Here is a 24,084-nt window from a genome sequence, read left to right on the forward strand (position 1 = left end):
TCTCAATAAATAATTAAAGATTACCGCACTAGGCTTGATGAAAATATGTATCTGATGCAACATGCCAATAAGTGATTTAGTTCAGGGGTTCCCAACCTTTTTTATGCTGTGGAGCATGTTTTGCACACTCCTTTAAACTTACCGGGTTCAGTGGAAAATATTACACGTAGCTTGTAAAAGAGTGAATGAACTCTGTGTTTCTCCCTCCAACCTCTCCCACCCACCCCCACCTTTGATCTCTACTCCTCATCTTTTTTCTTCTCCAGTCCTGATAAAGGGTCTCGGCCCGAAACATTGACTGTGCTCCTTTCCATAGTTGCTGCCTGAGTTTCTCCAGCATTTTGTGTGTGTTGAAAGAAGACTGTGTTGGGATATTGTGGGCCCCAGCTTGGGTACCCCTGGTTTGATTCGCCATTGTGTTCGGCCCAGACCTATCACCTGCTCCTGCGCTGCATTGTTCCATGAAAGGTGAATACAGACTAGGTAGTTTGGTCAGTAAAACTCTGCTGAATCAAACACTTGTTTGTTTGTAAATCCGATTTACCTGACATCTAGTTCACTCATTAGTGCGCTAAATCCTCATTATCCACGTATTTGTAAGGTTGGCTGCTCGTGACTGCGCATGCAAACTGAAATTTGCTATGACCTGTTTCACACGCTCCCTTAAAATTTAGCGGGTTCAGCGGAGAAAATACGGCGTATAGCCTGTAAGGGATGTGAGCTGAGACTGCGTTGGGGTACTAATAGGAGTGGCCTCCAGTAACCAGGAGGCACGCCAAAACCCTGGGAGTAGCAGATTATCAGGGCTTAACTGCATTCTGACTCTGGTATTACCTGCTTGAATCAGCTCAGCAGTAGCAATAATAAAGACAGGTGGATCACTGCTTGTGTATTTGGATTGTTAATTATAAAATAAAACCATTGATCCCATGCAAATGAGGGTCAATATAACTGCACGCCCCCATGCTGTTAATTTTTTTATTATTTTAAATGTTCAAGGTGCATTCTGACATGAGTTTAGATGAGCACCCTTCATTATTTGACTACTTTAAAATGCTTTTTGGACAGCACGTGCTGTTTAGGAACCATTCTGTGCCCGAGATTTTCCAAGGGGTAATGTGTTTGTTGGTGGAAGTTGCTCCACCAATAGCATGAAGTGTTGTAATTAGAGTTTTAACATTATAAAATGCAAAATGTTAATAGGAGTGCTGTGCACCCACCTGCTTCAGGCTTCTGAACAAAACGCAATTATTAATTATTGAAATGTATCTCTCTAATAGGAATTGTATGATTCAAATAATCTTAATACCTCTAACATCTTGATAAATGCTGTGTAATGCTTTAGGTATGAATATTTCAAAGTACACATTCCATAAAGATAAATTTCATATCCACAAAGAATTTAATTTTTGTCTCAAATTATAATTTGTGTCAGGGCTTGTAGTGAACAGTAAGAATAACTTTTGGTTTGATTCTAATTTACTTCAGGGCTCGTTGGTGAATACCATGAGAGAGGTGCGACCAACGGCATTTATGGGTGTTCCTCGTGTCTGGGAGAAGATGCAAGAGAAAATGAAGACAGTAAGTGCAAAATCTTCAACCGTAAGGAGGAAAGTGGCTTCCTGGGCAAAGGATGTCGGTTTGAAAACCAACCTTGATCGCATGAATGGGTATGTATGGGATTGGAGCTTTCTAAATGTACTGTAGTTTGGTCTTGTAATTTCTAATCAGTTTGGTATTTTAATCATAACTTTGCAGGAATAGCTGTGAATTTAGCTATTTTATTTTTGTTTCCTGTGATTTAAAAAAACTTCACTTGATGGATAAACTTTTCGATGCATTAAGATTTTAAATCTTAACTGCTTACATTTTGTTAACTTAATCGAACGTGTTTGCATTGATCGATGCAAAGATCTGTGAGCCACAAGAAAAAACATTGCAGGTTCTCAGTTAGGGGTATTAAGTTTACTGTGTTGTACCAAGCTCCCTCTATGCATCTCGTGAGATGCCTGGTAATGGGTCACTGACAGGTATTTTCCAGCCTGGGTATGTTTTATTTAAGGAGTGAGGTTGGATCCATCGAAACGCCAGGCCGATTATGGTCCGGAACGTGGTAGTGGGGTCCAAGCCCAGAGCATAACGCTGCGGGGACGACCCGGTGTTTGGACAGTTTAAATGCTAGGCCGGGGGTCGGGACCGGAGGCAAGGGTCGGGGCTGCTTTTGTTCCGCGGCATTTACTCCACCCTCCTCAGTGCTAAGGCCGTGCCCTCCTCCGGGGTTGGTGCCTGTGAGCTCCGCGGTAATTTAACCCACTGTGTAATGAACTGACACTGAGGCTGTGGGTCTGCTCCAGCTACTCCAGGCCTTGGGTCTATTGACGCCGTTTCATTCTGAATGCTTTTATTGTTTGCATGATTTGTTTTTTTTTCTCTGCTCATTGGGTGTTGGTCTTTTTTAAAATTTGTTTATTTTGGGTTTCTTGCTTTGTGGCTGTCTATAAGCAGATAAATCTCAAGGTATATAATTTATACATAAGTGCACTTTGAGTGTTAAGTTCTTCAGCCATTTTACTCAGGTCTATAGTGAAATGACCTAAGGTGAAGCCTTAAGTGAGCTGTGTAAATAACAAGGCAACCTATAGGAAAATCAGAGTCTCCACTCGTAATATGATGCAGCTTATCGAAATATCTAAAAGTTGCTTCAAGCGGAGTTTGTTCAGACAGTGATTAGTTGGGACATGGCATGATAAACCCGAAGAAACTAAGTCAGGAGAAAGGAAGAAAGAGCGTAAGTGAAATTGCGACCCCGGTTCCTGCTGCATGGGTCGAAAGCAGTCATCAAACTTCTGAAACGTTTCTAAGTTTTCTTGCCCTTTCCTTGCCTCGAATTATAAGTGTTGAAGAAAAAGTGCAACTAACCAGGTATTCCAGCTCTTTGTTGGGGCCTTGGCTTCTTTTGGATAAGTTCCAGGTTAATGCTGAGCCTTGCTCCCAGTTTGCATGCAGCCTCTGCCTGCTATGCACATGTCATTAAGAATAGGGTTCTGCTTTGAGGAGCGTAGGGGTGAGCCCGAAATATGGTGTTATTGGTTCGTGGGGGTTAGGGCAGTTCATTAAAAATTAGTCCTCCCTGTCACTGCCAAAACACAATGCATTGAAAAGGCATATTTATATACCTTTTTATATGATAACAAAGCCTTTATCGAGGGAAATATCTTTTCAGAAACATGGCAGTATCCTGGAACTTCCGTCTAGCCAACAAATTGGTGTTCAAAGTGGTTCGGAATGCACTTGGATTGAATCGTTGCACCAAGTGTTATACTGGAGCGGCTCCAATTACCAAAGACACACTGGAGTTCTTCCTCAGTCTCAACATCCCCATATATGAGTTGTACGGAATGAGTGAGAGCTCAGGACCACACACCATTTCAGTTCCGAATTCCTTCCGACTTTCAAGGTAATATCACATCTTTCCATTCTGCATTTCAGTTATTAGATCAAATATTAGCGATGTTTCTGAAATCTCTTTCTGCCCCATCTGATATGTTTTCATAGAAGATTCTCCAGTGCATTTTTTCTGTCCTCTCCTGATGAGGTACACAAACGCACACACCTACCCACCCTCAGCAGGCCAGGCAGCATCTATGGGGGAGAAAAGTAATCAGGTGATGTTTTGGGTTGGAAAAGTTGACTGTTTACTCTTTCCCACGGATGCTGCCTGGCCTGCTGAGCTGCTCCAGCATTTTGTGTGTGTTACTGAGCCAGAGATGCCAGGCCAAGTCGGTTGATTCACCCAGGGTAGAATCTGCAGTTTGCTAATGAAGCTAACTTCTTCCTTGGAGTGTTCATTCATGAGTTACATGTCCAGAGGATTTTGACACATCAATTTCTACCCGAGGCACTGCACAGGAGGTGACATTAAAGCTGTGGGTGAAAGATTCCCTCAGAAGGTGTCAGCAAAAAACACCCAATTGCACTTTCTGCATTCGCCCCATTTCTCTTGAATCCCTCACTGTTTACCTTGAATGTACTCGGCCCCCATAACCACCTTGGGCATAGAGTTCCAAAGCTTCGTGTCCTTGAGTGTAGAAGTTACTTCTGTGTCCTGAAAGGCCTGAATTCTGAAACTGCCAGCCCAGTTTCTAGACACCACCAAGGAAAAGATCAACTCTTCATCTGCATGTCCTTTAGGAATCTACCACCCTGGTAATCAGTCTGGATCACCAGTTCCTTGCATTACAAGCCTAGCCCTCCTTGGGTAAGGAGACAGACCTGTGCACATTTCCTTGACGATGGAACACCTAGTCTCTTTATAACCTCTCAGTCTCTCGTATTTCGTGAATATCCTTTCTGCCAAAGTGGCTTACTTCATGCCGTTCCATTGGCCACGTCCTTGTCATTCATTTAGCTGGTCTCTGTCCCCGAAGGCTGTCTACATCTTAGCCACCCACACTGCCACCTAAGTGAGCTTGGATGTATTATGCCTAATGTCTGCCATCCAGAACAACTGCAGCCCCTGCACCATTCTCTGCATCATCTCGCTGGTTATAGCCTCTCAACCTGCAAATTACTTGTTTATTCCTACCTATTTTCTATTTGTTAGCCAATCTGCAGTTCATGCCTTTATATTACCGCCCCCCCCCCCATGCCATACGCTCTAACTTTGTTTAATAGTCTTCTTCTTCATCTTGTTTTATGGCAGTTGGCACCCAGCTTAATGGTGCATTACCGCCACAAATAATAGTTTAATAGGCTCCTTATCACCTTCTCAAAGGCTTCCTCAAAATGGGACGTTAATGACTACAAATTACAGAAGGTATATTTAGGGGAGAATGGGGAAAGAAAACACCGTGGCCTCCGCTCTTCACCTCATACAATGCAACATAAGAAAATGCTCTGGCAGCACCAGTGTACCCAGGTGGGGTCTGCGACCCTCGACTTGCTTTTACTTTTCCACGGTTAACGATTTAATGTCTTTCAGCTGTGGAAAGGTGATGACCGGCTGTAAGACGAAGATCTTCAACCCTGACGCGGACGGCTGCGGCGAGATCTGTTTCTGGGGCAGGCATCTGTTCATGGGGTACCTGAACATGGAGGATAAGACGCAAGAAGCGATTGACGAGGATGGTTGGCTGCATTCGGGAGACCTGGGAAAACACGACGAGAATGGCTTTCTCTATATAACAGGAAGAATTAAAGGTATTTCCTTTGATTCAATATCTATCAAATGACAATTTTGTGCAATTGTAGGCAAAATCTCACTTCCAAATATGCTGCTGTCTTATTTTCCATTTGTGTTTTCTTAAGCTGTGCAAGTTGGTAGTGTAGTTAACAAAGCGAGTGGTGTTTTGCCCTTCATTAGTCGGGAGATTGAGTTCAAGAGCTGTGAGGTAATGTTGCAGCCCAGTAAAACTCTGATTAGATCACACTTGGAGTATTCTGTTCAGCTTGCTCAACCTGTCCATGCTTCTCTTTGCAGTGAAGGAAGATGAGATGCGGCTTGCTCGGGGTGTGTATAAGATGATAAGAGGTACAGATAGCCACGCAGCAACTTTTTGCCCCCCCCCCCCCCCCCCCCCGGTGGAAATGAGTAACACGAGAGGGCATAATTTTAAGGTGTTTGGTGGAAAGGAATGGAGGTGATATCAGGGTTGGATTTTTCCACACAGAGAGTCGTGGGTGCGTGGTTTCTGCTGCCAGGGTTGTTGGGTTAAATGAACCCAACAAGAGGACATATTGGGTACATTTAAGAGAGATTAGCTTTATTTGTCGCAGCTACATCAAAATATACAGTGAAATATGTCATTAGCGTCAAATCAAACCAGTGATGATTGTACAAGTTTCACCACATGTCCAGTCCCAATGTAGCATGCCCACAACTCACTAACTGGCTCATAGATGAAAGAGAATGGGAGGAGGGGAAGCATTAGATTGAGCCCAGAGTCGTTAAAAGGTTGGCACATTATTGTGGGCTGAAGGGCCTGTACTGTTCTGTGTTCTAAAACCAGTGGTGATTCCCTCTGTGTTTGCCACTATGTAATTATGTGTTCTGGTTACACGGCACCAGTCTGTCTCTTCACCAACAGGCTCCTAGATTTAATTAGTGAGATCAAGGGGATGTCTTGTAAGGAAAGACTGCAGTATGTTTACTATCCTCTCTGGAACCTGGAAAGATGACTGCTGTTTTTTTTTTTGGGAAACAAAATGTTTTTAGTGGGTTTAACATTCTTAGGGGAATCTGGAGCTAGGAATGGGCTGCTTTTGCAGGACTGAGGTGAGGGAGGGATTTCTTATCTCAGCTTACGGATCCTTTTTGTGTTGCACTCCTGGGTCAGTGAGTGCTGTGCTGTGTCTGAGTGCATTCCGGAATGAGGATGACTTTATCCGGCAGACGATTGACACGGAGGCCTGGGAAAGACCCCGGCTCACGCCCTGCAGTTCAGTGTAACATTTGATCTGTCTGCTGGTAGGGATCCGGCAGCATCGTGATTGTGGGGTGGTGAGGTCACAGCTCATTGAAGAGGCTACTGTGAAAGGGCTGTCAGGTCCAGGGGCTTGCAGATAGTCAGTCAGCTTCCTGTGCAGCCCTCTGCTGGTGTTTTCAGACACGGGGCATTCCCCTCCCTATTTAACAGCTGACCTCGTGCAGTGCTGCAGTTAGTTCGGTGGACAAAAATTGAAGCTCAGCTTTGTGGAGGTGGGAGTATTTCTTTTCTGGTCCCGGTGGAATTTTTTCCCCACAGACTCTGTTCATCCAGGTGCAGACCCGGAAGCAGCATCCTGAATTTAACTAGGATGGTATAGTGTCACAGCTGGCAGACTTTGTGTTGCACAGCGGCAGCAACCCAGGACCTGTCCTGATCTCCGTCGTGGAGTTGACACGCAAGAACGTGGAACAGTCCATGCTGTCCTGCCGACTCTTTATCGCACTCCAAGACACTTCCCTTTTGTCTCCAATGTATTCGACTCTGCCACCACCCCCGGCAGCACCTGTTCCGTGCACCCACCCCTCCCTATGAATGTGTGACTTTCCTCACAGAGCTCTGACTTCGACCCGCTTTGAAAAGTGTGGGTTGGTAGGCTAACTGGCCATTGTAAGTTGCCCCTAGGGTTGCCAATGTTCTCACTCCCAAATAAGGGACAAAAGTAGCAGTCAAATACGGGACACTTGTGTTTACCCCGAGAAAGACTACCATGACCATGAAGCCTTGCACGGACACCTATGTGTGCATGAGTGACGTGCGCATGCGTGTACGTGCTGATTTTTTTCTACAAATCGGTTTTGGCTTAATCTTCCTGATTCTGATACACTGTACATACATTATTTCTACTTTATATAGGCTGTGTATTTATCACATCATTCCTGCTTCTACTATATGTTAGTGTTATTTTAAGTTTTATGTGTTATTGGTATGATTTGGTAGGTTATTTTTTTGGGTCTGGGAACGCTCACAAATTTTTCCCATATAAATTAATGGTAATTGCTTTTGCGCTCTGTGCCATTTTGGCTTACGAATGGCTTCATAGGAACGCTCTACCTTAGCGGGGGAAATACGGGACAAACCAGTTTAGCCCAATATACGAGAGGTCCCGGCTAATACGGGACAGTTGGCAACCCTAGTTGCCCTTAATGTAGACGAGTGACTGATGGGAATGTCAGCAACATAAAACTGGGGTAATATTAATGAATTTTGATGGTCCAAGCAGACTCAGTGGGCCGAGTGGCCTGTGCTTCTGTGCTGGATGACTTTATAACTCAGCGGTCCCCAACCACCGGGCCGCAGAGCATGTGCTACTGGGCCACGAGGAAACGGTATGAGTCAGCTGCACCTTTCCTCATTCTCTGTCACGCACTGTTGAACTTGAACATGGGGTTGCCAACTGTCCCGTATTTGCTGGGACATCCCATATATTGGGCTGAATTAGTTTGTCCCATACAGGACCACCCTTGTCCCGTATTTCCCCCGCTAAGGTAGAGCGTTCCTATGAAACCTTTCGTGCTGAAATGGCGTAAAGCGAAGAAGCAATTGCCATTAATTTATATGGGAAAAATTTTTGAGCATTCCCAGACTCAAAAAATATCCTACCAAATCATACCAATAACATATTTGGTATGTAATAGAGGATGTAACTAGTAGAGTGGATAGGGGAGAACCAGTGGATGTGGTATATTTGGATTTTCAGAAGGCTTTTGACAAGGTCCCACACAGGAGATTAGTGTGCAAACTTAAAGCACACGGTATTGCGGGTAAGGTATTGGTGTGGGTGGAGAGTTGGTTAGCAGACAGGAAGCAAAGAGTGGGAATAAACGGGACCTTTTCAGAATGGCAGGCGGTGACTAGTGGGGTACTGCAAGGCTCAGTGCTGGGACCCCAGTTGTTTACAATATATATTAATGACTTGGATGAGGGAATTAAATGCAGCATCTCCAAGTTTGCGGATGACACGAAGCTGGGTGGCAGTGTTAGCTGTGAGGAGGATGCTAAGAGGATGCAGGGTGACTTGGATAGGTTGGGTGAGTGGGCAAATTCATAGCAGATGCAATTTAATGTGGATAAATGTGAAGTTGTCCACTTTGGTGGCAAAAATAGGAAAACAGATTATTATCTGAATGGTGGCCGATTAGGAAAAGGGGAGGTGCAACGAGACCTGGGTGTCATTATACACCAGTCATTGAAAGTGGGCATGCAGGTACAGCAGGCGGTGAAAAAGGCGAATGGTATGCTGGCATTTATAGTGAGAAGATTCGAGTACAGGAGCAGGGAGGTACTACTGTAGTTGTACAAGGCCTTGGTGAGACCACACCTGGAGTATTGTGTGCAGTTTTGGTCCCCTAATCTGAGGAAAGACATCCTTGCCATAGAGGGAGTACAAAGAAGGTTCACCAGATTGATTCCTGGGATGGCAGGACTTTCATATGAAGAAAGACTGGATGAACTGGGCTTGTACTCATTGGAATTTAGAAGATTGAGGGGGGATCTGATTGAAACGTATAAGATCCTAAAGGGATTGGACAGGCTAGATGCAGGAAGATTGTTCCCGACGTTGGGGAAGTCCAGAACGAGGGGCCACAGTTTGAGGATAGAGGGGAAGCCTTTTCGGACCGAGATTAGGAAAAACTTCTTCACACAGAGAGTGGTGAATCTGTGGAATTCTCTGCCACAGGAAACAGTTGAGGCCAGTTCATTGGCTATATTTAAGAGGGAGTTAGATATGGCCCTTGTGGCTACGGGGGTCGGGGTATGGAGGGAAGACTGGGGCGGGGTTCTGAGTTGAATGATCAGCCATGATCATAATGAATGGCGGTGCAGGCTCGAAGGGCTGAATGGCCTACTCCTGCACCTATTTTCTATGTTTCTATATAAACCTAAAATAACACTTACATATAGTAAAAGCAGGAATGATAGGATAAGTACACAGCCTATATAAAGTAGAAATAATGTATGTACAGTGTAGTCAGGAAGATTAAGCCAAAACCGATTTGTGGAAAAATAATTGGCAGGTACGTGCATGTGCACACAGGTGCCCACGCAAGGCTTCATGGTCATGGTAGTCTTTCTCAGGATAAACACATGTCCCGTATTTGACTGCTACTTTTGTCCCTTATTTGGGAGTGAGAAAGTTGGCAACCCTAACTGTAAAAGACATGTTGGGGTCAGTTTAACCCAACTTGAACACCCCCCCACCCCCTGGGTCAGCCGGTCCACAAGAATATTGTCAATATTAAACCAGTCCGCAGTGCAAAAAAGGTTGGGGACTCCTGCTATAACTGACTAAAGTGATGTTATATTACAACTATTTAGGCAAGTATTTAGTTGTCTGCAGAGGGCTTTGAGGCACGGCAGGGTTTTTAAAGATGCTGTGTGTGCAAACACGCCCAGTTTTGTTAATTAGCGGTGTTCTCTGTGACAGAGTTGATTATCACCGCCGGTGGGGAAAACATACCGCCTATTCCCATTGAGGACGCTGTAAAGGAACGTGTACCAATCATCAGCAATGCTATGCTGATCGGAGACAAACGCAAGTTCCTCTCTATGTTATTGACACTGAAGGTAATTAACTTTTTCCTGATTAGTAATCTATGTTCAATAAGCTATTTAGCACAGTAATTATCACTATGTGAAGGAATGGGTGAAGTAGAGGGGTTAAAAATTGCCAAGAGGCAAGGAAGCACATTGAACTCGCTTCCTGATTTCACTTCTCAGTTACTATTTCTCTTTGAGCTCTCCTAATTCTACCTAATTCATCCAAACTATAAGTCCAGTTATTCAAAGGGAGATATTTAAGTCCAATATGAAGACTATCTTTCTAATTTATTGCAATAGCAAACATTTCTTACATTAACATTCTGGGGTGCCTCTTTCACAAACTTCATTTACTTCTAGTGTTTACACAATCTGTTTCTCTCTCTCTCTGCACATTGGGTGTTTGATGATCTTTTTTAAATAGGTTCTTTGTTTTGTGACTGCCTGTAAGGAAACGAATCTCTTATTGAATTGAATTAACTTTATTTCTTACATCCTTCACATACATGAGGAGTAAAAATTTGCGCCACATCTCCAAGTAAATGTGCACTCATAGTAATTTATAATAAATAGAACAGTCAATGTAAGATAGAGTACACTCAAATCAGCGTGAGTTCATCAGTCTGATGGCCTGGTGGAAGAAGCTGTCCCGGAGCCTGTTGGTCCGGCTTTTATGCTGCTGTACCGTTTCCCGGATGGTAGCAGTTAGAACAGATTGTGGTTGGGGTGACTTGGGTCCCCAGTGATCCTTTGGGCCCTTTTTACACACCTGTCTTTGTAAATAGAAACATAGAAACATAGAAAATAGGTGCAGGAGTAGGCCATTCGGCCCTTCAAGCCTGCACCGCCATTTATTATGATCATGGCTGATCATCCAACTCAGAACCCCGCCCCAGCCTTCCCTCGATACCCCCTGACCCCCCTAGCCACAAGGGCCATATCTAACTCCCTCTTAAATATAGCCAATGAACTGGCCTCAACTGTTTCCTGTGGCAGAGAATTCCACAGATTCACCACTCTCTGTGTGAAGAAGTTTTTCCTAATCTCGGTCCTAAAAGGCTTCCCCTCTATCCTCAAACTGTGGCCCCTCGTTCTGGACTTCCCCAACATCGGGAACAATCTTCCTGCATCTAGCCTGTCCAATCCCTTTAGGATCTTATACGTTTCAATCAGATCCCCCTTCAATCTTCTAAATTCCAATGAGTACAAGCCCAGTTCATCCAGTCTTTCTTCATATGAAAGTCCTGCCATCCCAGGAATCAATCTGGTGAACCTTCTTTGTACTCCCTCTATGGCAAGGATGTCTTTCCTCAGATTAGGGGACCAAAACTGCACACAATACTCCAGGTGTGGTCTCACCAAGGCCTTGTACAACTGCAGTAGTACCTCCCTGCTCCTGTACTCGAACCCTCTCGCTATAAATGCCAGCATACCATTCGCCTTTTTCACCGCCTGCTGTACCTGCATGCCCACTTTCAATGACTGGTGTATAATGACACCCAGGTCTCGTTGCACCTCCCCTTTTCCTAATTGGCCACCATTCAGATAATAATCTGTTTTCCTATTTTTGCCACCAAAGTGGACAACTTCACATTTATCCACATTAAATTGCATCTGCCATGAATTTGTCCACTCACCCAACCTATCCAAGTCGCCCTGCATCCTCTTAGCATCCTCCTCACAGCTAACACTGCCACCCAGCTTCGTGTCATCCGCAAACTTGGAGATGCTGCATTTAATTCCCTCATCCAAGTCATTAATATATATTGTAAACAACTGGGGTCCCAGCACTGAGCCTTGCGGTACCCCACTAGTCACCGCCTGCCATTCTGAAAAGGTCCCGTTTATTCCCACTCTTTGCTTCCTGTCTGCTAACCAATTCTCCACCTACACCAATACCTTACCCCCAATACCGTGTGCTTTAAGTTTGCACACTAACCTCCTGTGTGGGACCTTGTCAAAAGCCTTTTGAAAATCCAAATATACCACATCCACTGGTTCTCCCCTATCCACTCTACTAGTTACATCCTCAAAAAATTCTATGAGATTCGTCAGACATGATTTTCCTTTCACAAATCCATGTTGACTTTGTCCGATCATTTCACCGCTTTCCAAATGTGCTGTTATCACATCCTTGATAACTGACTCCAGCAGTTTCCCCACCACCGACGTTAGGCTAACCGGTCTATAATTCCCCGGTTTCTCTCTCCCTCCTTTTTTAAAAAGTGGAGTTACATTAGCCACCCTCCAATCCTCAGGAACTAGTCCAGAATCTAACGAGTTTTGAAAAATTATCACTAATGCATCCACTATTTCTTGGGCTACTTCCTTAAGCACTCTAGGATGCAGACCATCTGGCCCTGGGGATTTATCTGCCTTCAATCCCTTCAATTTACCTAACACCACTTCCCTACTAACATGTATTTCCCTCAGTTCCTCCATCTCACTAGACCCTCTGTCCCATACTATTTCTGGAAGATTATTTATGTCCTCCTTAGTGAAGACAGAACCAAAGTAATTATTCAATTGGTCTGCCATGTCCTTGCTCCCCATAATCAATTCACCTGTTTCTGTCTGCAGGGGACCTACATTTGTCTTTACCAGTCTTTTCCTTTTTACATATCTATAAAAGCTTTTACAGTCCGTTTTTATGTTCCCTGCCAGTTTTCTCTCATAATCTTTTTTCCCCTTCCTAATTAAGCCCTTTGTCCTCCTCTGCTGAACTCTGAATTTCTCCCAGTCCTCAGGTGAGCCACTTTCTCTGGCTAATTTGTATGCTTCTTCTTTGGAATTGATACTATCCCTAATTTCTTTTGTCAGCCACGGGTGCACTACCTTCCTTGATTTATTCTTTTGCCGAACTGGGATGAACAATTGTTGTAGTTCATCCATGCAACCTTTAAATGCTTGCCATTGCATATCCACCGTCAATCCTTTAAGTGTCATTTGCCAGTCTATCTTAGCTAATTCACGTCCCATACCTTCAAAGTTATCCCTCTTTAAGTTCAGAACCTTTGTTTCTGAATTAACTCTGTCACCCTCCATCTTAATGAAGAATTCCACCATATTATGGTCACTCTTACCCAAGGGGCCTCTCACGACAAGATTGCTAATTAACCCTTCCTCATTGCTCAAAACCCAGTCCAGAATAACCTCTGTTCCCCCTCCTGACCTTGCCTCTCTGGACTCGAGTGTTGCTCCAGTGAAGGTGTACTTTGCCACATCAACTCAAAGAAGATCTAACCTGAGAAAGCCTAGTCTTAGTTTTTGGCACTAACCTAATGGACTGTAGAGCCTTCACTAGATCTAGATGTCCCACTAATCACTAAGGACCAGATGAGTCCTAGATTCTAGAGTATCTGCAAAAGAAGTTTTCCCTGTTTTCTCAACTAGTTGATTCATTGACCCAGGAAAGATAATAAAAACTAAACATGCCTACCATGCAGGAGTATCCTCATTGTCTGAGGAATATTGGACATACTGCAATAATTGTACTAACTTCTTAAAAGAGAACTGAATGTTTCCTGTAAGTTGTGTTTTGATGACCACATGTAGTTGTGGTTCATGCAGTCCAGCAAACAAAATCTACCAAGATCCGGAAAGTTAATTTTTAATAAATAGAGCATTAGTTGTTTTAGAATGCAAAAGTGCAAATTCTGTTTCCGAGAATATTTTTAACAATTAGAACAAGTTTTAAAGGGAATTACAAACTTTTGGGAAGAAATTTGACGGTAAGAGTGTATAAGAGTGAAGACCCACACTCAACATTTTAGGAACAGGTTCTTCCTCTCTGTTATCATGTTTCTGATTGGTCGATGACCCATAAACACTACGCCTTATTTATTTTCATTGTAATTGATAGTACTTTGTCATGCATGCACTCTACTCCTACCACGAAACAGCAAACTTTACAACTTGTGTCAGTGGCAACGAACCTGATTCTAATTCTGATTCAAGTGCAAGTCTTCCAGTCTTCTTGAGAAATGTGCGAAGGTGCTTCATTATTGAGCGAGTGGTTGGATCAAATGAACTGACCCAAAAACTTGCACTTTTTAAATTACTTTGTTGATAATGCAATATCAAAATACTTCAAAAGGAGCTTGCTCTTCAATAATTTCTTGCCCTGGGAGACTAGTATGTTTCACATAGGATTCACATTTGTAATGATAGCAAAACTATAATTGTTTCTTGTGTTGCATGAAGCTGACAACTATATTTAAGCTTGCACATACATGGGTTCAAGTGCTGTTAGCACTTGCCCTCTGTTCCGCGGTGAAATGCATGTTGGAGGTTTCATCAATGTAATTATTAGAAGCAAGTGAACTGATGAATGCATTGCATATTTATGAATCAATATGGGTTTAAAATAAATACTTAAGATGTTATACATTATTGCATCAAGTGTGATAATTAATCTTAATGACCTTCTTAGCACTAAAAGAAAAGAATGTGTAGATTGTCATTGCCTGGGATAAGTTTAATGGTGCAAACACGAGGAAATCTGCAGATGCTGGAATTTCAAGCAACACACATCAAAGTTGCTGGTGAACGCAGCAGGCCAGGCAGCATCTCTAGGAAGAGGTACAGTCGACGTTTCAGGCCGAGACCCTTCGTCAGGACTAACTGACTAACTAACTAGTCTTCCTTTAGTTAGTCCTGACGAAGGGTCTCGGCCTGAAATGTCGACTGTACCTCTTCCTAGAGATGCTGCCTGGCCTGCTGCGTTCACCAGCAACTTTGATGTGTGTTGCTTAAGTTTAATGGTGCTGGTAGAGAACACAATTTAGTCCTTTATCATGATGTAATTTCTTTCCCTGCGCTAAGATAATTGCTTGTAAATTTGAATAACTAATGGGATTAAGTTCTAACTTTAATACCACCAATGAATTAAATGAGGCTAGTTTTTAGAACTGCGTTTGCACACCAGAGTAACACTGCGTGTTTTTCATTTCAGTGCAATATAAACAGCGATACAGGAGAGCCACAGGATGACCTGACAGAAGAGGCGATCCAGTATTGCCAGACGATAGGTTGCAAAGCCACCAAAGTGTCAGAAATCTACTCCAGCAAAGACGCAGCTGTGTTTGCTGCCATTCAGGAAGGCATCAATCGTGTGAATGAAAAGGCCTTATCTAATGCCCAACGAATTCAGAAATGGTGCATCTTGGAGAAGGACTTCTCCATTCCAGGTGGAGAATTAGGTAAGGGACAAATCTCTCGCTATAAGTAACAGTGTCATATTACCATCTCAAAACTATTCTACTCGAACCATATTAGGTGACGTAGTGGGCAGCCTGGTAGCTTTGACTTGGAGCAATATGTGCCTCTTCCTTGTGAGGTTACGTACACAAAGTTTTCTGTCCTCCAGGGACAGCTCGTTTTCCCTTATTAGGGAGAGAGAGAGAGCCTGTGGCGTGTCGAATTACTGGGTGAATGAGTAGCCTTTGGGATACTGCTAGTCTGTGTCTTTATTGATGCTTTGCTGCACGCCTGAGTGCTCGGTGGGGGTGCCAATGCTATTTTGCTGGTGAAGATGGGGGGGGGGTGGTTTATTGCCTGCTGCTGCTTGTGTGTGGGAGGGGGGAGCTGGGGGGGTGCTTTGGGTTCTAATGTTTAACCGTCATTCATGCTTTGGGGCATTCCTCTGTTTTGGTGGATGCTTGTGAAGAAAAACAATCTTGGGATGTGTATTGCTTGCATTTCTCTGTGCCTGTGGAAACCTATTGAAGAGGCGAGCCGAAGCAAGTTTAGATGCTGCCTGACCTGCTGAGTTCCAACAGCATCTTGTGTGTGACTCTCTGGAATTCCAGCATTTGCAGACCTCCTTGTCTTACCAAGTTTTTAAAATCCAAATGCAAAACCCTGCGATTGCTGGGAATCTGAAATAAGACAAATACCGGCAATACTTAGCAGATCAGGCAGCATATGTGGAGAGGGAAGTATATCAGATCGATGGGCTGTTAATGACAGAACATTGACTTGAATTAGTAACTAACTCTGTCAATAGATTCTATATGTCTGAGTGTGCACTTCCTACAGTGGATGTACTTATTTCCCCTTCTGAAGATTGCAATGACAGTCATTTATGTAGTAGGAGGAAGACTGAAGAAGATAATTAAAATTGAGGCTTTAATAGCCCGTTTTCTATCTGCCACCTTTTGGTAACTTTGCTTCTGGCTTCTTGTTCTTTTTCACTCGTAGGTCCAACAATGAAACTGAAACGACCTGTGGTCCTGAAGATGTACAATGAGCAAATTGATGATTTCTATAAGGATGCAATAACACCAGTCACTCCAGATAATCCACTTCCAGGGAAATAGAATCAACAGTTACCACAGAGTGAAACACCAGCTGGAATTGTGCACTCTTTTATATTTTTAATTATTGCAATTGTGTTTACGTTTTACATTTACTTGTAAGGTCCGTTTTATTTGAAGGAAATAGCGAAATCATTTTCATACTTCATTAATGTTACAATGGGGAAACTAATTGTATTGCATTTGTACTTGCCAGGGATTCAGGGTTGTTCAAGTTGTACAGAGACCATGAGTTTGTGTATTTATAGCTTTGGCACAACCCTTGTCTCAGCACTGCAAACATTACTGGCTTGAAAAGTTCTGTTATATTTAAATGTACAAGTACATGTGAGAAAAATTTTGACATTTGGCTTCACTGGAAGAAGTTGAACTGCTTTTGTCTTAAAATGTAGTAAGTTTGAAAGGTAGGCAGCAAACATTCTGTTGATAGTGATGTGTTTTGGGATACAGAAGATGTTGTTTACAAAATCCATATTGGAAGGTTGATATTCTGTTATACACGATTACAGTCTCCAAAGAAATGCTATACCATTTTACTTTTGATAGCCACATGTCTGTAAAGAGTATTATTCCAGTTGTTTTTGTACAGCCGAAAAAGAATTATTTAAGCTTGTCATAAACTATGTCTTTGTTTTGGCTATTTATTTTTCATGAAGTTGCCATGAAATATATTTTTGTGTTTTAGGTGTGCATTTTGTAGAAATGCTGTACAGCCCTATTGGAGAAATGAAATAGAAAATCAAATGATTCATTTTTATACGTGAGAAGCCATATAACATGGCAATGCTTTAAATACTGCAGAATCATCTTGCCTTGTACCCTCACAATGCATCAGCATAATTGACAGATTAGAATGGTATGTTTACATTCATTCCAGTACTTTTGCTCCATTATCTCCATTTCCTTTATCAGGTATTTCCTGCAGTTAAAAGAAACATTGGTTTCTCTGTGCCCCACAGAATCCCACAACTTGCAACTCTCTGCATAATTGACTAAAGTTGCATTTTGTAAGCAGCTGGTGCAGTCTCTTCTCACCCCCCCCACCCCCCCCAGTTCCTGTCAGCGTTCCTGTGGTAGTAACTTTTAAGTTTCAATTGTGACTTGCTCTTCTTGTGCTCAATTTAATGTGCCTCCATACCAGACGCCTGGGAAGCGGTTCTGGGCTTATAGCCTTTTTTAAAGTGCCTGTTTATTCCCCTGTGTGTGGAATGAAATAACTTGTCACTATTGTGCATCTCTCAGACTCTAGTCCAACACCTCATTTGTGAAATAAGTTCCTAGCTAGGTAGCATAGGTGTAGCAGCATGGCATGTGATCACTGCTTGTCGCTGTAGTTGTCCCAGGCGTCTGTATTTGCACAGCCCTTAACAAACTACTTTTGCCTCCACACCAATGGCCTGCTTTGCTTGCACTTCCTGGATTGACTGCTTACTAGATGATGCATTGTGAAGCCTTTCTGTAATAAATGCGTTGAGTTTATTTGCTGCTGAAGCTTTGAAAATCAGGCTTCACGTGCTTGTGTGGTTAACATGCGGCTGAAGCAATGGGATCCTGAGAGGGTACGGGGAATGGGACTCCAGTATTTTTTTTTATCACGAGGCTGTTTTATCTTAAGATACCAGGTGTCTCAAATGTCCCCTTTAGACAGCTCTATACTTTGGATCCTTGCAATTTTCTGACTGCTTGTTTAATTTTTGACAACATAATATGTAAATGTTTACCATTGGTGTCTGTTGAGGCAAGCCCTATAAATCCATTTAAAACAGGATCGGACTGAGGATGGGAAAGACCAACAGAATCGTTGGAGATGAGATGAAGCTCAGTTGTAATTGAACAACACTGAGTGTATTGGGCCGGTGGGGGGAGGGGGGGAATGACCTTTTATAATTTCTACCAAAACATCAGTGAGGGGTGTTGGGAATCAAATTTTCAGTGTCTATCATCACGTTTTTAATCACAACACTCTTTACAAATGATGGCATGTGCCAGTTCTTAGTTTTTAAGATTGAAGGGTAGAGGTATTAACCAGGAAACAAGACCCATTTGGCTGTTTACATTTGACTGATTTAATAAAACTTAGGCAGCAACTTGGTTAATTCACAAAAATGTACCACTTAAAATGACAGGCTGTGATCTCAGAATGCATAGTTTACACAATTTCCTACTGAGTTGTGCAATGCCCGCTTTCCACCCAGTTTGCCTCTGACAGGAAAGTAATACAAAGGTCGTTTGTTTTCGTCCTCTGTGCGTGTCTGTATAAATGTAACATCTGATTGAATGCATTAAGCCAGTTTTCAAACTGAACTCTTAGAAATCCAACGCTAAGCTTTGTCCAGTGAGTACTTTGCCACTTTACAGTTAACTCCAGATATTTTGGCTAACAGGTTAACTTTTTTTAATATGTCACTTCATGTGAACGAATGTTGTTTGAAGTCTAATTAGTTATTTTTCATGAATATTAACTCCATCTAGACTGTATTCAGTGTAAATATGGGTATTGTATTAGGTAAATTATTGCTACAGCAGACTGTAAATTTTGCATGAACTTGTACAATACAATTCAAACATTCGTGTATTTCATGGCACCATGATGGAATGTGTTGCAAATAAAGTTGTGAAGTCAGTGGCTTTCCAGGAGGTCATGTTGCAGCAGACAGTGTTTTCAATGTGGATTTTATCTTAGTCTGGAGGAGAATTTAAACACAATATATTTGCTACCATAAAGCCTTTTTAAGGCAGAACAAAACTGCCTGTGTCAATCACATTGAAAGTACAGGTATAAGAAAGTACTAAGAAATCTTTCAAAGCATCTTCATTCCCAACATGCTATGTTCTTTGTGACATAATGTTAGAAGTACCTCCCCATATGCTTTTCTAGTTAAAGCTTTTGTATTCAATTATAAATACTACTAAATATAAATAGATTCTGATTAAGTAGAAACTATAAAGAAACATATACAGTGTCCACTTTAACATAAAACCCTTTTTAACATAAAAACCAAATGTTCTTTGGATGTTAGCTCATGCCATGTGAGGAGTGTTGTTTAAATCCACTTTTGAACTGGGCCAGTGACTTCAATCTCCATCGCTGTCTATACCGAGACAGCTACGCCCTCTAATTGGCTGGAGAAAATTTGATCAGCTCAGTGAAATACATGGGGTGATTGATAAGTTTGTGGCCTAAGGTAGAAGGAGTCAATTTTAGAAAAGCTAGCACATTTATTTTTCAACATAGTCCCCTCCTACACTTACACACTTAGTCCAGTGGTCATGGAGCATACGGATCTTGGACTTCCAGAAAGAGTCCACAGCATGGGTGATTGATAAGTTCGTGCATGAGTTATACAGCTCTCGTTACATGCACATGCAGTTTAACTCGAGTGATTATGCAGAAAGTTTGAACTTAACTCATCTTCTACCTTAGGCCACAAACTTATCAATCATCCCTGATGAGTTAGTAATTTCAAACTTTCTGCATCATCACTCGAAGAGTTGACCTGCATGTGCATGTAACGAGAGCTGTATAACTCATTTCCTTCTACCTTAGGCCACGAACTTATCAATCACCCCTTGTACATTGATCTACAGCTTTTTTAAAAATTAGATTTTATGGTGCTGTTTTCTCTCCACAGGACCATGGGGCACGCCGTGGCACAGGGCCGGGTTCAAACCTGACCTCAGGTGCTCGCTGTGGCTGCCTGATTCTTCCAGGTGCTCCAGTTTCTTGCTGTGTCCCACAAATGTGCCGAATAAGAGGTGAATTGACTGCTGTAAATTGCCCCTCGTGTGCAGGGAAGTGGTAGAATCTAGGAGAGATGATAGGAAAGTGCAGAGGAGAAAATTACATGGTTAATGGCAAGAACAGACTCAATGGACTGAATGGCCTATTTCCCTGCTGTGCCTCTCAACGACTCCATAAACCTGGGCAGACTTTGATCAAATTGCACCAGTTGTATAATTTGAACAGCTCTTCCTATTGTGAGTCACACCGATTCTCCAATCTTGAGTTTCACTCACGTGGAAACCAGACCACGTTAAACTGACAATCTATCCTTCATCCCTCCCAGGACAACATCCTGTAAATCCGAACTGGAAGACCCATCTGTAAGTGGAAAAATTTACCTTTCTCATGGAGCCTGTGATTCCCTCCCTCCCCTTTTCCTTGCCCCCTCCCCTCAAACCAGCATCTGATGTCACATGCATCTTTTCTGCAGACTAACTTTTCACTAACATGCACCAGAATCCCATCTGAGTGAGAATCTATTCTGCCTACCCCTCCTGCACCTGTCTACAGTGCCCTCTGTTCGTACCCACATCGCCCCGCTGCCCTCAGCTCTCCCCCTGGTTTAACACCTATGCATCCAGTGGCAGTCACAGAGTTCTGCAACCTCACTCAGACGTTATAATTTGGCCTTGGGCTCCTATCTCTCTAGTTTCCATATGCCTCCTATATCAAACATGGGAAAGATCAAAGCCATCTGAACTGCTACAAATTTTCTGCCTTGGGGTATCCACTTCCATTGGTAATGTATTTAGCTGAGCCGAACTTTCCGTTAGGATTGGGCTCAGGCTGGGGAATACTTCTCTATAAGAGTTCCCAGTTGCCAATTTAACTCCCCGCCCCTTTCCCACAATAACCCATCTTGTCCTTGGCTTCCTCAATTCCCTGCTGAGGATGAATGCACGTGGGGGGGCACTATACCTCATACTCCTCAGAGGTGTTACAACCCAATAACATGGACATTGAATCCTCCAGCTGCTCTCCCTCTCTTCCTGATCTACAGTTCCTCCTCCAACCATCCCTCCCATGCACCCCCCCCCACCATTTGCTGATGCTGCCTAAAGGGTATATTTAACTTATTTTTATATTTTGTGCCATGCTACCCAGCAATCCTCCAGTTTAATTCTAGCCAAATCATAGGACTACTTACAATGACCAATTAACCTACCAACTGGTAGGGCTTTGAACTGTGGGAGGAAACCAGAGCACCCGGGGGAAACCCACCACGGTCACGAGGAGAACGTACAAACTCCCTACAGGCAAGGGCGGGAATTGAACCTGGGTCGCTGGTACTACAAAAGCATTATGATAACCACTATGCTGTCCTAACATACTAAAGGTTGACAGGTTCTTGATTAGTAAGGGCGTCAAAGGTTACAGGATGAAGGCAGGGAAACTGGATTGAGAAGGATAATAGATCACCCATGATCAAATGGGGGAGCAGGCTCAATGGGCCAAATGGTCAAATGTTCTTTCGTCTTGTGGTCTAACATCTTTCTACCATCACCACACATGTACTCTCGATCTCCATAACACTGATTCTGGCTTTACGTTTTGTCTACTGACAACAGCCGCAACCACGATTGGTTATATTCAGAGTTGACCAGTGCACCATACTCCAAGCCAGCTTTCCATTTTCCTTCGTCTGAAAAATGGAGTCCATCCAACAAGCTGTGATTTCTGCTCTTGCCTTGTTAATGAACATCCCCAGATAAGCAACACATAACTTTTAAAACTCGCATCATCTTTTGTTCAAATCCCTCTCAGATCTCATACTATCCCTGACCTCCAGTCCTGCAACTTACCAACACAACTGGGCTTCTCCAACTTTAGCCTCTTGCACATTCTTATACTTACTTATTCCTCCATTGGCCACTAAAGTCTGACACTCCAAAACTTCACCAAACCTCTCCACCATCCTCTATGAAACAGAGTTTAATTACCACAATCATGGCTCTAACCTCCTAATGGCTCATCGCGTTCTTTGCTAACATATGTGCAAAAGGATTCAGTCACATTTTCTTACAACATGGAAGCAGACCATTTGGTCCATCGGAGCCCTTTGAGATTCTCTTCTGCCACGTTGCCCCACTTGTTACCTCTCACCTATTCGCTCTCAAACGGCCACCAGCTCTGCTCTGATTCTCCTTCTGCACTTGGGGCAATTTACACAGCCAATTAACATCTCTGGGATGCGAGAGGAAACCCAGAAAGTGGCAGGAAGAACACAGCGAGCACCAGAGGCCAGGATTGAATCCAGGTTACTGGAATTGCAAGACAATAGTGTTGACCTAATGTGTCACTGTACTGTCCATGTATGCCACGACGATAAACAACTACAGTAGGATTAACAAGGCCATTAATCCACCCAATGCCTCCATTTCAAAAAGACAACTTAATCACAGGAACTAGAGGTGAATTCAGCTTGCTGTTTTAAAATGACATATTCTGGCCTGACAAAGATCTGGTCACAATTTGCACAACCATCCTTGCACATGGAGGTTGTTAATGGACTGGACTCTTACCAAGGAAACACATTTAAAAATGAGGATATAAAATTGGATTACTATAGTCCGAGATTAACGTCTAATAAATTGTAAAGTTAAGTGGGATTAAATACCCCAGTAGATATGCATGGGTTTGGATGGCCAGCAGAGATCAGAATTCATATTTATTTGTTCTTTAATGGAAAGTTCAGCAATACTGAAAATGAATTGTAAAAGGCTGTTGTTGACCAGACAAAAAAGCGATAGCAAAGGGAATGTGACAGGGGACTGCAGAGAAAACTAATGGTTTAGCTGAAGCCAAGGGGATCACTTTTACAGATGGCAGTTTGAACGTCCTTTTATGAAAACAATCACTTTTTGTTTTCCTCTTACAATAGTGAATAAAAGACACATCGGGTGAATGATTTGTACAAAATTAACAGATTTAAAAAACTGCGTGTTTTGAAAGTGGGAAAGGATAGTCAATACTCAAAGGGTTCAAAAATATATATTCTTTAGACAATATACAATGCAGTGGTATGGTGTTCGGAGACCTGAGACCACACTGAGTTCGGCAATCTGCTGGGCGTTTCATGGAGTTTTATTTCCACAGTAAAACTGTTTGGCGTTTTATTAGAAACCACAGAATTCTCCGGTTCACATCAGAGATGCAAGATCATTTGTTCTTTTCCAGATATATACATTACTTCTATAAGTCTTCAGGTAAAATTTCACACAAGTTTACTAGACTAAAACAAGTGTCCATTTGGATGATCCTTTAAAAAAAAACATTTCTGTGTTCTTCTGATAGTTTGAAAAGGTAAACATTTCGTGGAAGAGAAAAATCTGGCCTTCCATTCACTCTGCCTCTGACCTAGTAGAATGGTTATGTTTCTGGGAACTGATAAATGGCAATAAATTTTAAGCTTTGACAATGACTTTCCTAATCCCATGCAGTGAAGATTTTAAGTTGATCTCCACAGGTTTGAGATGGTAAGTGTTCAATATCCGGTATGAGTGCCATTTCTCATCTCAGAGGCTGTGCTTTCCATCATAGAGGGATTGCAGTCCAATGTCTTAATTGATATTTCAATGTACTACAGTCTGCTCTGAAAGCCCATGTCATGTTGCCGGTGCCCCCAAGTAACTCTGCAGCTTGCGGACGGTGCTTTCATCCAATGAGAAAAGGTCAAAATCAAAAGTTGTGTTTGTAACATTGAAATGTCCTGTTTCTTCAATAAGGTTTACAATCTGCGGAGAAAATAAAGACGGTGTAAAACTTGGATAAGAAATTAAAGTTAAAATTTCTATACTAGTCAGCACTGCAAACATCATAGGAGGCGCTAAGCAGTTGAAACAATAACAATGGCAAAAACGCTTTTAGAAACGTGTATTGACTTGTTGTTAAGATGGTCCTAGTGAGGTAGTGTAGTTGGTAGTGCTTGTCGATCTCGCTTTCAGCTTCCACTGCTGGC

At 42.7% G+C, this 24,084-nt stretch overlaps 2 protein-coding genes across 2 annotated transcripts in view; one reads left to right on the forward strand and one right to left on the reverse strand.

Annotated features, from left to right (window-relative positions):
* acsbg2 (acyl-CoA synthetase bubblegum family member 2) overlaps nucleotides 1-18,965 on the forward strand; it is a 76,426-nt gene extending 57,461 nt beyond the window's left edge. The window contains 6 exon segments of the mRNA XM_072244427.1: nucleotides 1,489-1,670; nucleotides 3,224-3,457; nucleotides 4,982-5,199; nucleotides 9,913-10,052; nucleotides 14,980-15,226; nucleotides 16,227-18,965. Of these exon segments, the coding sequence (XP_072100528.1) occupies nucleotides 1,489-1,670; nucleotides 3,224-3,457; nucleotides 4,982-5,199; nucleotides 9,913-10,052; nucleotides 14,980-15,226; nucleotides 16,227-16,345 (1,140 nt within the window). The 3' untranslated portion in view covers nucleotides 16,346-18,965.
* Nucleotides 18,966-20,504: 1,539 nt separating this feature from the next.
* The window catches only part of LOC140188309 (protein ENL-like), a 126,902-nt gene continuing 123,322 nt past the window's right edge, over nucleotides 20,505-24,084 (reverse strand). Inside the window, exon 12 of the mRNA XM_072244428.1 lies at nucleotides 20,505-23,860. Within this exon, the coding sequence (XP_072100529.1) occupies nucleotides 23,732-23,860 (129 nt within the window). The 3' untranslated portion in view covers nucleotides 20,505-23,731. The remainder of the gene's footprint in view (nucleotides 23,861-24,084) is intronic.

The sequence above is a fragment of the Mobula birostris genome, chromosome 26 (assembly GCF_030028105.1).
Source record: "Mobula birostris isolate sMobBir1 chromosome 26, sMobBir1.hap1, whole genome shotgun sequence".
NCBI classification, from domain to species: Eukaryota; Metazoa; Chordata; class Chondrichthyes; order Myliobatiformes; family Myliobatidae; genus Mobula; species Mobula birostris.